General features: G+C 38.7%; 1 protein-coding gene and 1 long non-coding RNA gene across 2 annotated transcripts in view; one reads left to right on the forward strand and one right to left on the reverse strand.

The window, feature by feature from the left end:
- slc1a7b (solute carrier family 1 member 7b) overlaps positions 1-12,500 on the reverse strand; it is a 144,853-nt gene that overhangs the window by 21,901 nt on the left and 110,452 nt on the right. Inside the window, 3 exon segments of the mRNA NM_001190760.1 lie at positions 5,692-5,925; positions 10,035-10,134; positions 12,148-12,382. Of these exon segments, the coding sequence (NP_001177689.1) occupies positions 5,692-5,925; positions 10,035-10,134; positions 12,148-12,382 (569 nt within the window).
- The window catches only part of LOC141380566 (uncharacterized), a 12,000-nt gene continuing 5,197 nt past the window's right edge, over positions 5,698-12,500 (forward strand). Inside the window, exons 1-2 of the long non-coding RNA XR_012398795.1 lie at positions 5,698-8,137; positions 8,894-8,996. This is a non-coding gene — a long non-coding RNA (uncharacterized lncRNA). The remainder of the gene's footprint in view (positions 8,138-8,893; positions 8,997-12,500) is intronic.

Raw genomic sequence — 12,500 nt, forward strand, 5'->3', positions numbered from 1 at the left:
TATTTTCTTAAACCTAATTTTGCTAATCTTTACTGATCTCTACCCCCCAAAAATAATGTTAATATAATATTTATAAATAATATGCTTTTAAAATCTATCAATCATGTCCTGGCAGAGTATAATAAAATACAAATAACTTTAAAAAAATATATAAGAAATTAATTAATTATAAAATAATTACACTTGAATTAGGTTTATTTTTATGGCCTCGCTGGTAGATATTTATTTTTTTCTTTTGATAAAATTTTATAAAAAGTGTATTTTATAATAATAATAATAATAATAATCTTCATTTATTTTAGATTTTTTTTTATCAAGATCAAATGTCCCCTCAGAAAATAACCAGCAGATTTCCATTACAAATGAAGCTTGAGTGTTGATTAACAGTCAGTGTTTATCGAGGATGAAACGCTTGTGAGATTACTGAGCTGTTTATTTCAGATGCATTGCTTGCTTGTTTGATTAAATGCAAATTTCATTAGAAAATGCTGGTAATTTTTTTGCCTGCACATTTTCAGCTTTCAGCGTTCCAGGTGCATGATTATTTATTAGCTGTTCTGACTACAGATTTGACCATATTCAAATTTATTCTGAAAAAAAACACATATTCATCATCATAAATGGTCCAGAAATGTTTTAACACATTTGTAATATCTATATTTCTTAAACTTGTAGTAATTTATTCCTTTTGTTTTTGTTTATGTAAAGCACTTTGAATTGCCACTGTGTATGAAATATAAATAAATATGTATTAACAAACTATAAATGTGCTACATAAATAAACTTGCCTTGCCTTTCACCACCTTCAGCAACAGTTCATAATCATCTGATGTCAAACAACATTTATTTGTGCTAATATGATGCAGGAAAGGCTGTGAAAAAGCATCATATTATAAATAAATGGCACTTTTATATGTAGTGAAGCTATATTTTGTGTTTAATATTTCAGCACATTACAGAGAAAAGCTTCCAACATTCGTCATGGGATTTTTTTTTTTTTTTTTAGGTGGACACAACATGTGAAGGACTGCTGCTGCCAGAGCGAGAGGGCAAAAAGCTAAATTTATTAATGAAATCTTTCATGTGCTGCTGCAATATTTATGATGTTTTCTTCTGTCTGTTGTGCACGCAGGGTCACGGCCTCCTCCCGACGTCGTGCAATGTGAAAGGTGTGTGATGAAATCAATCATCCGCGCACACAAAACCTCTTTACTGTGACACCAAATGTGGAATGAAAGAAAACTGATTTGCTCAGAAGGTAAAAACAAAATTTTAATTGGATGGAATCAACAAGATGGGGTTTTCCTATTTACACTGCTTTGCAAAAGGATTGAGTTAGTAGTATTTTTGCTTTTAGATCAAAGAATGACAGGAAAGGATTTTATTATACACGGGGACAGATTAGGAACACATTCGGATCAAGGACCCCATTTTTATTTGTTTACCCCAAAAAAAAAAAAATAAAAATAAATAAATAATAATAATATATATATATATATATATATATATATATATATATATATATATATATATATATATATATATGTATATATATATATATTTTTTTTTTATTTAACAGTTCTGTTTGGATCTTGAATCTGATTGGATGTAAGCCGTGCAATATTTTGTCAGCAACACCACACAAAGGCCTCTTTACCCTTCACCTTTGTGTATTACTCCGCCCACATACAGCCAGCAATAAGCAAAGAGACACTACAGTCTGACAAATAATACTCCTGTTAGACAACAAAATGTACTTTTGAGGCTTTTTTTAGTCGAGAATGTCGTTGTTTAGATTGCAACTATGCAGTTTATTTGTAGGAATAGTGCCTATTTTAAAATATTTACAATTTCTCAGAGTGCTCGCCAGCGGACATTAGCCTGCCATAGTGTAGTAGACCAAAGACGGTTAGGGTTTTCTATCCACAAGATGGCAATAGAACCGTATAATAAGCCCTTACGCGTCTGATTATTAACTACAGCTGCTCAAATCGTTATTAAAATGGTAAGCATACCTGCCAACACTCCTCACCAATCTCCCGCAACCATCCCGTTTTTTATTTCTTCTGGAAAACTCCTGTAATACACTACGGAACAAAGGAGTTCCTAATAAAAAGGGCTTTTTAGACTCTCCGTGTTTGATTTTCTTATTTATATACACGATTGTGCTGTCAAACTGTTGTATAAACGCAATATCACATGAGTAGCAGTGCGATATGGCTGTATATCAGCACTGGTAGGATGCTAAGGCACTTGGCCTACAGCTTTGTGCCACCACAACAAGTTTTTCCCCATGCGGACATTTGCCAGAAAGCATACAAAGGCGAGGATGCATACTCTACATTATTCATTCATTCATTTTCTTTTTGGCTTAGTACCTTTATTAATCTAGGGTTGCCACAGCGGAATGAACCACCACATTATCCAGCATATGTTTTACACAGCGTATGCCCTTCTAGCTGCAACCCATCTCTGGGAAACATCCGTACAAACTTATTAACACTCATACACTACAGTGTATGCTTTAGCTTATGCATTAGCTTACCCAATACATGTTTTTGTACTGTGGGGGAAAGCGGACCACCCAGAGGAAACCCTCTCGAACGTGGGGAGAACATGCAAACTCCACACAGAAACGCCAACTGACCCAGGTGAGGCTTGAACCAGTGACCTTGCTGTGAGGCAACAGCACTACCTACTGCGCCACTGCGTCGCCTACTCTATATTATCATGTATTTATTTATTTTTGAAAGGGTAAAGAAGTGCTCATCAATAATAACCATCTAATTTGTCGTAAGGGATGATCTTACCATCAACAAACGTTGCAAGCTGCACATATAAACGCTAACGTTACAGTTGTTTATTCCCCCAAAATGCCAGTAAAGACTTTGATTATTGTAAAACAAGACTGAGATTTCGGGCCCTTTCATACACAGCCAATGACTGTAAAAAGTATGGACGACGCGACAGCCCTTTTTCCCATTGAACGCCTTGAGGGCAAAACGCCTGCTTGACGGACACAAACTGTCGCAAAAGACTGCTGAAATTGGAGCCAGACATGCGCAGAAGGACTGTCTGATAGAGCCAGAGGAGGAGCTGCGAAAATGAGCAGAGTCGAGCTTCCAATCAAACGCTTTATGTAAAATCAACTACGCCCCCCGAACTTCTCAGCATGCGTTTGCTGTCATATCAACACAAATGGATGTAATAACGTTAACAAATATGAGGGTTTTATATATTCAATCGCGCCAGCTCCAGGCCGCAGCGCATAACTTACTCGCGGCGTCGCGGGCTGATTCCGGCTCGCATGCGGCAGCGCCTGCTCGCTCGGCCGCCGCATCTGGCTCGATTGACTCGGGCTGGAATTGGGTAGTGAGTCCAGGCATCCGGAGTAGGTCCAGCAGAGGTAACATTAGTCAGTCTGAGCTCTAAGAGATAAGTCTCCGGCAGGCGAGAATCTAGCCGGAACTGTGTTTTGCTATCTGGGTGGTTAGGTGTGTATCAGCAAACTAATAAAGCCCGAAAAAAGCCCTGAACTTAGCGAATAAACAGTGTTCCACCAGGATCATGTATGTCAGAAACTATAGTTTACTGCTGAACTCATTTTGTCATGGTAAAATAACACAGAAATCGAATAATAACATTTCAGTCTACTTCAGTCTCCTGCCGAAGCTCAGACGCCGCGCTTTGAGAAACTGTCAATCACAGCTGTCAATCACGATGACACGCCCAGCATTAAATTACTGCTAAAAACAAACTGTTTACAAAAATGAAGATCTGCACCTATTTCAGCACAATAACCAGTGCCTTAATCGACCAGAACTATCTTTTGGGACATTTTATTGCAAGTGTAATATTTTTTTTTATTTGGGCTCAAGTCTCCTTCATTAACACGGAGGAGGCGGGCTTTATGACTTGTACTGCAGCCAGCCCCCAGGGGGCGATCTAACGGCCGAAACCTTCACTCAAACGCAGGCTTGCGGCACACTTGTACACAGCGCAATGAGGCGCAAGGTGCGACGCAATTGTTGTTTACTAGTTTTAGCTTGGCGCAAGAGTCGTTTTGACGTTTTGCTGCACGCTGTTTAAAAAGCAAATGCATTTGCGCTCATATGTGCGCCCATAGGCGTTCTGGTCTAAAAAAGGAGGCGTGTTGAGGTGCATTGGTGGCGTGTTGCTACTTTGAGAAACTATAATAGACTGTTCAATAGACCAGAACAAAGTCGGTCTAAAGTCCAGCGCAGAGCGCGTTAGTTGTGCGCCTCGCTTGCACATTGCTGAATACAGACAGGGTGTACAGCAATACACAAATATCTTTACATATGAAAAATAATTAAAATATTAAAGATATATATATATATATATATATATATATATATATATATATATATATATATATATATATATATATATATATATATATATATATAATGAGAATATATATAGGATAAAAATATTAAGGATTAAAATATTACAAACATTTTATTTTCTAGCGTGCATAAATATAAACACCATACTTTCATGCCTTTTTCATCTCGGGGGGGCTTTTTCAGTTCATTCATGACAATTTGCTTTTGTATAATGTTTTTATTATTAACAGTATTATTTGTTATATGCATATTTATATTTGTTTTATTAAAAACAAGCGTAGATTTGTCCACCTGTCAGCTTTTAGACCATATGGGGCACAGCATGCGTATTTGGATATAACTCAGGTTTTTGAACACACTTCGTTATTATTCGTTATTATAGTAAATAATGAGGAGGCTCATCTCTCATTCTCGCGCTGTAGATGCTCCGTTTAACTGTTTACTTGCTAGTGAAATGCTTAGTTTTCATGTAAGTAGCAAACGTGCTATGGTGCAACGCAACTGACTCTTAAAGGGAATGGGAGATGAGACTCTTATTGGTTTACTCTTAAAACACATCTATAACTCATTAAGAGAATAAGCTCAACCCTGTTAGACCATGCGCCATGGCACAAAGTGGAGTTTTCCGTCCTTAACATAGCAAAAGTGGATTCAGACATGCCCTTAATGCGTTAAGCGCTTTGCACTTTGCGCATGGATAGTCTAAAGAGAGCCCCTTATTCCTGCGATGACATAGCAGGGTACGTTATTTATGTTCTCCTAGATTTTTTATAAGTGTGGTTGTGTTGTGTATCTGATTTTTATAGAACACAAAATATATTTAAACACATAGCTAGGCCTTTATATAATCTTTATAAGTGCTGTCAAACGAATTATCGCGTTCAAAAAACGTTTGTACACATGTATGTATTGAATGATTACATGATTACATGCCACCTTCCATTTTTATCCAGTTTCTTGAAACTTCTCCTGTTTATAAACAAAAACTTTTGGAAGTCCATAAAAGCAGTTAGGATTTTTTTTTTTATTTTGGACGATTTAAACAATTATAAACAACCTAAAAATAAATATAACGAAGTTGAGTCCCCTAACTCTATGGGAGCTGTAAAATGAGCCTATTTCTAATCAAAAAGGAGTGTTTCTTTAAGATGTTTTGTGAATATGGCCCCTGATTTCTGGGTAGTCAATCTGTGCATCTCTACTTTTCAACTTAAGTAAATTTGATTGAATTCTACATGTAAAATCAACTTTAAAAAAACAAGAGAGCACTGTGGTAAATCTGCCTTGTTGTTTATCATGTGTGTGTGTGTGTGTGTTGAACCTGGAGGACGTGGCCAGTGAGATGAGCAGCGCCTGCAGGATTCCCCTGATGTAGACGATGGGACTCTTCTTGGTGATGAAGAAGTACATGCTGGGCAGGATGAAGAGGCCATGCAGGATGAGTCCCATAACCACTGTGATGGCATAGAAACCCAGCTTCTTGCCCATCGCTGATGGATCACTCATCTCCAGGATCTTACCGGCCACCAGAAACACGATGCCGAACGGGAAGTACCTGCAAACACACTTTATTCATTCATTTTTCTTCAGCTTCATCCTTTATAAATCAGGGGTTGCCACAACGGAGTGAACCGCCAACTATTCCGTTTTATGCAGCGGATGCCCTTCCAGCCGCAACTCAGTACTGGGAAACATCCATATACTCTCACATTCACACATACACAATCATACACTACGGCCAATTTAGTTTATTCAGTTCACCTATAGCTCTTGTGTTTGGACTGTGGGGGAAACCGGAGCACCCGAGGAAACCCACACCAACACGGGGAGAACATGCAGACTCCACACAGAAATGCCAACTGGCCCAGCCGAGGCCCGAACCAGCGACCTTCTTGCTGTGAGGTGACAACACTACCGACTGCGCCACTGCGTCGCCTACTCTACATTATTATTTATTTATTTTTGTAAGGGTGAGGAAGTGCTCCGCAATAATTACCATCTAATTTTGTCGCAAGGGTTGCATTTCTGTTTTGTTCTGTTGATGATCTTACCGTCAACAAACATTGCAGGCTGCACATACTGTATAAACGTTAACATGTCCCCAGCTGGGAACCAGCGACCTTCTTGCTGTGAGGTGACAGTGCTAACCATTGAGCCACCATGCCGCCCAAAAACTAAATTCTCAATCAATCATACACGGTTTAAGTCAAAACTATTTAATAATTTTTAAATGTAATAGTTTATTTCTAGGCGAGGCAGTGGCGCAGTAGGTAGTGCTGTTGCCTCACAGCAAGAAGGTCGCTGGGTCGCTGGTTCGAACCTCGGCTCAGTTGGTGTTTCTGTATGGAGTTTGCTTGTTCTCCCTGCCTTCACGTGGGTTTTCTCCGGGTGCTCCGGTTTTCCCCACAGTCCAAAGACATGCGGTACAGGTAAATTGGGTAGGCTAAATTGTCCGTAGTGTATGAGTGTGTTTGTGTGTGTGTGAATGTTTCCCAGAGATGGGTTGCGGCCGGAAGGGCATCCTCTGTGTGAAAACTTGCTGGATAAGTTGGCGGGTCATTCTGCTGTGGCGACCCCGGATTAATAAAGGGACGAAGCCGACTAGAAAATGAATGAATGAGTTTCTAACAATTAACCTCAATACTAGTATGTTGCAAAATAACTAGTAAAATATCATGTATTGTCTTCATGGCAAAGACAAAATAAATAGTCTGTAGCTGCGTCCCAAATGGCACACTATACACTATGCACTCATGCACTATGTACTTATGCACTTACACACTCAACAGGATAGTATATGTATGTAGTGGCATCCCAAATGGCACACTAATGTTTTTTTAATAGGCGGAAAATCAAACCGTTTCCCTGATGACGTTTGACGGTGGCCAAATCAGTGAAATAAACAACTGAGTTATCAAATAATACCTGCCGTGAGTATAACCGCATTCACCATCGGGAGGCGCTGTAATCACTGTCGTAGGTGAATTTTGCTTTCACCATCCAAAATAAATAAAGTTATCCAACATGTGCGTCCGATAGCTCCGCCCCTTCCGCTACTTAGGCAAACCTGCGGTCGTTGAGTGCGTGAAGTGTCCATCATTACACACTTCATTTTACCAGCTGAATGAGTGCATCATCCGGGTAATTAAAGTACACTTATTATTTTTAGAGTTTTCAGTGTGAACGCACTACTTAAACTATTTATACTACAACATGGCGTAGAATAGTGCATAAGTATGCGATTTGGGACGCAGCTTGTGCCTTAGTATTTTACTAGTTATTTTAGAAGATACAAGTAATGAGGTTAAAATGCAATTTAAAGACCTAACTAGTAGAAGTGTGACGAGATGCTTTCCTCACGAGACGAGACATGAGATTGGGTTCACGAGAACGAGACCGGATTTTTACCCTATTTTTAAAAAATCTTCAATGATGAAATATATGAATTGAAAATAATCTTTTATTCAACTGAAAGTTAAGAAGAAAAAAATCACAAAATTAAATTTTTACACAATTTAGCTGCCTTCTAAAAAAAATCAACTTGCAATGAATGTTGTTTTACTTCTGTTTTAATAAATCCTATGCAGTACAGAGTACCCGCAGGATCTTAAAAGCATTGAAAAAGTCTTACATTTGATAATCTCATAGTAATGTCAATGTTTAATGTGTGTGTTGCGGTGAAATAAAGTGGTAACGTCACACCCGCCCAGGCAACCGAGTGACCTATGTAAGTGACACACATCATTGGAGCCAGTCTGGGTTGCCAGGTGTGTACAAAGCACTTGATTTTCAATTTAGCTGCTTTCTAAAAAAAATCAACTTGCAATGAATGTTATTTTACTTCTGTTTTAATCAATTCTATGCAGTACAGAGTACCCGCGGGGTCCTAAAAGCATTGAAAAAGTCTTACATTTGATAATCTCAAATTAAGGCCTTAATAGCCTTGAATTTGTTATAGAAAGTCTTGGATTTTGTTACAAAGGTTTTATTTTATTAATTTATTTTGTAATTTTATATTACACTGTTGCATTAAATTTATTATTAAATGTATTAAATTTAACTGATAATTGGAATAAAATGTTTTAATTAGTCCAACTTTATACAGATTTGACATTTCCCCCTCATATTTCTGTCGAAATGGGAATGTTGGCATTGAATTTCATTTGAAATGGTATTAAAAAGGTCATAAAAAGGAATCCCGGGGGCACCCAGGCAGTAAAGGACATGCATACACTGCAAAATATTTAGCTAATGTATGAATGGAAAATGGTGTTCATATGATTTAAAAAAAAAAAAAAAAACCTAAATATTGGCTAATATATAGATGAAAAAAAAATATTCCACTGGAAAAAAAGAAGAAAAAATAATAAATCACAAAATGCAAAACAATTTAGCTGCTTTTAAAAAGATCACCTTTCAAGGAATGCTATTTTACTACTGTTTTATGAACTATGTGCAGTAAGACATGCAAACACTGTCAAATATTGCTATAAACTTTACTCACTCTCGCTTTTCCCGGACAGCATAACGTGTTTGGTGATGATGGTGGAGTGTGTGGATCTCTAGGAGCTCACTGTATGTGCGTGTGTGAACTCTGAGATGTTTCTGTGGTCCTTTACTGACTCGGTAAGTGCGATGAATACTGTCAAACAGTTGTGTGTGTATAGAATATCTTATCACAAAATGCGGTTAAAACTCCTACATGACAGTAATGGCTTAATTGTGGTGTTTACATGCCTGTATTGCACTTCAAAAAGGTGACTAAAGTAATTATACTCCAAATGTTTTAATTTCATTTGTGTTTATGGCAATTATGACTTTAATATCTAAAGATATATTCCATCGCATAGTAATGTCCATGTTTAATGCGCGTGTTGCGGTGAAATAAAGTGGTTACGCCACACCCGTCCAAGCAACCGAGTGACCTATGTGAGTGACACACATCACTAGGGCCAGACTGGGTTGCCAGGTGTGTGCAAAGCACTCGATTTGCGGTTCAAATCTAATCCTGCCTTCAATATCCAGTGCTAGTTTCACTCTCACTTCCATCATAACATCACACATTTTCATTCTTATTCATCACGAGAAATCTTGTCGTGATTTAATCTCACGAGATCTTGACACGAGATATCGTCACACCCCTACTAACTAGGTTAATTAGGCAAAATAGGATATCTAGGCAAGTCATTGGACAATAGTGGTTTTTGCAAACAATCAAAAAAAATGATTAAGGGGGTTAATACTGTTGACATATATATATATATATATTTTTTTTTTTAATGTAAAAACTGCTTTTATTTCTGCCAAACTTAAAGAAGAAAGAATAAAACTTTCTCCCGGAGAGAAATATTATAGGAAATACAGTATACTGTGAAAACGCTCTTGCTCTATTCCATTCACCTGGAATATGATACAAAATTTAACAAATTTCACAGGAGGGATGGTAATTTCGCCTTCAACTCTACCCTAAATTTTGATATTTGTGTATATCATCTAATCAATTTGTACATTTTTCTTTAAAGAAAGATGTTTAAATTTGTGAATCAAATATGATTATCAGGCTTTTGTAAAACTATCGACTTTATTTCTGAAGTAAACGTAAATTACACACACCACACAAAAAAACTACAATATCATTATAAAATACCAATAAAATAAACTTACCAGATGACGATAGCAACAATTTTCAGCACTGCTTCATTGAGACTTTGGCAAAAGTTAACCAGAGCGCTGCCATTCGGACCCATTCTGCCCAACATTATACCTGTACAAATATAGATGAGATACAAAATAAAAAAAATTACAATTATTATTATATAAACGTGCATATGTAGGTATTTATAGAAATGTGTGTGTATATATATCCATTCAAATGTTGACTTTAATATCTAGCTAGCTAGCAGTCCGTCCATATTATAAATGTCCATCCATCCATCCATCCCTGTCTGTCCGTCCATCCATCCATATTATTAATGTCCATCTATTCATCCATCCATCCCTCCCTCCCTTCCTCTCTTGTCTGTCATCTGTCTATCATCCATCCATCCATATCATTAATGTCCACCCACCCATCCATCCATCCATCCCTCCCTCCATCCCTCCCTCCCTTTCTTCTTCTGTCTATCATCATCCATCCATCCATTCAGATTATTAAAGTCCATCCATCCCTCCCTCCCTTTCTCCCTCCCTCCCTTCCTTCTTCTGTCTATCATCATCGATCCATCCAATCAGATTATTAAGGTCCATCCATCCCTCCCTCCCTCCCTGTCTTTCCATCCATCCATCCATCCATCCATCCATCCATCCATCCATCCATCCATCCATCCATCTATCCATATTATTAATGTCCACCCATCCATCCATCCTCCCTCCCTCCCTTCCTTCTTTTATCATCATCATCCATCCATCCATCCATCCATCCATCCATATTATTAATCTCCACCCATCCATCTATCCACCCCTCCCTCCTTCTATCATCAAAATCCATCCATCTATCCAGATTATTAAAGTCCATACATCCCTCCCTGTATCTATCCATCCATCCATTCATCCATCCATCCATCCATATTATTAATGTTCCTCATTTCCTCCCTCCCTGTCCCCGGTCTGTCTATCGTCTGTCTTCCATCCATCCATCCATCCATCCCTCCGTCTATCCATCCATCCATGCATCCCTCCGTCTATTGTCTGCCTACCATCCATCCATCCATCCATCCCTCCCTCCCTGTCTATCGTCTGTTTACCATCCATCCATCCACTCATCCACCCATCCATCCCTCCCTCCCTGTCTATCGTCTGTCTACCATCCATCCCTCCCTGTCCATCCATCCATCCACCCACCCACCCATCCATCCATCCATCCATCCATCCATCCATCCATCCATCCATCCACTCATCCACCCACCCATCCATCCATCCATCCATCCATCTGTCTATCCATCCATCCATCCATCCATCCATCCCTCCCTGTCTATCGTCTGTCTACCATCCATCCATCCACTCATCCACCCATCCATCCCTCCCTCCCTGTCTATCGTCTGTCTACCATCCATCCATCCCTCCCTGTCTATCCATCCATCCATCCATCCATCCATCCATCCATCCATCCATCCATCCATCCATCCACTCATCCACCCATCCATCCATCCTTTTGTCCCTCCGTCTATCATCTGTCTTCCACCCATCCATCCTTCCATTCATCTATCCATCCATCTATCCCTCCCTGTCTATCATCTGTCTACCATAAATCCATCCATCTACCCATCCATCCAACCGCCCACCCACCCATCCATCCATACATCCCTTATTGATTTTCAATATCACACACCGCTAATTCCCAAGTGTTGTTTTCTCTGTCGCAGTAAAACGTTCATAATGTTTATTAAAGCATGCATGTATACAAGAAGGTGTGTTTTGGGCGTAAAAAGTTTACTTTTGTCAACACTGTTACCATCAAACTCGTATTACTTAACAGAGTTGACAAATAATACAATAAAGGGAAAACATAAATAAGGAAGTGGCTCATGTTTAGAAATCAGTGAATTAATCAAATCAAATGTTTTCAGAAAGATCCCATTACATTTTTAGTAAACATTTTCCCCTCTTAACTTGCAACTTGAACAGTTCTGACTTTACAATTTTACTAAACCGTTGTTTGAGAGACATGAAATGAAAAAACGATCTTCACTTATAGAATCGAGCCGGGAAAAAGGAATCATTTCTAGATCTCATTTTGTCAGTATCAAAAGTAGTTTGTTGTCTCTATGCCTGTCCTTACCCATGGTGGCAGAAAAGATGACGATGCCCAGGACGTTCATGCCCTCGCTAGTGCCAGGAAGAGTCCGAAACACTACGTCCGGTGGCGGTGTCAGATCCAGCTGGAAATTCTGGATGTCCGTCCCATTATCGTCCTGAATGCCATAGATCAGAGCTCGGCGTGTGGTGCTTTCTGCCAGGCTGGTGGCCACTGTGGTCTTGGGCGCCTTCATTATTGGCACACTGTTGGTACGATACTAAAGAGAAAATTCCACATCAGTCTTGATATTTCACTTGCATTTACAGTTGAAGTCACAATTATTTGCCCTCCTGTGAATTTTCTTTTGCAAATATTTCCCTAATTTAGCAGAGCAA

Source organism: Danio rerio, chromosome 23, assembly GCF_049306965.1.
Source record: "Danio rerio strain Tuebingen ecotype United States chromosome 23, GRCz12tu, whole genome shotgun sequence".
Taxonomy (NCBI): domain Eukaryota; kingdom Metazoa; phylum Chordata; class Actinopteri; order Cypriniformes; family Danionidae; genus Danio; species Danio rerio.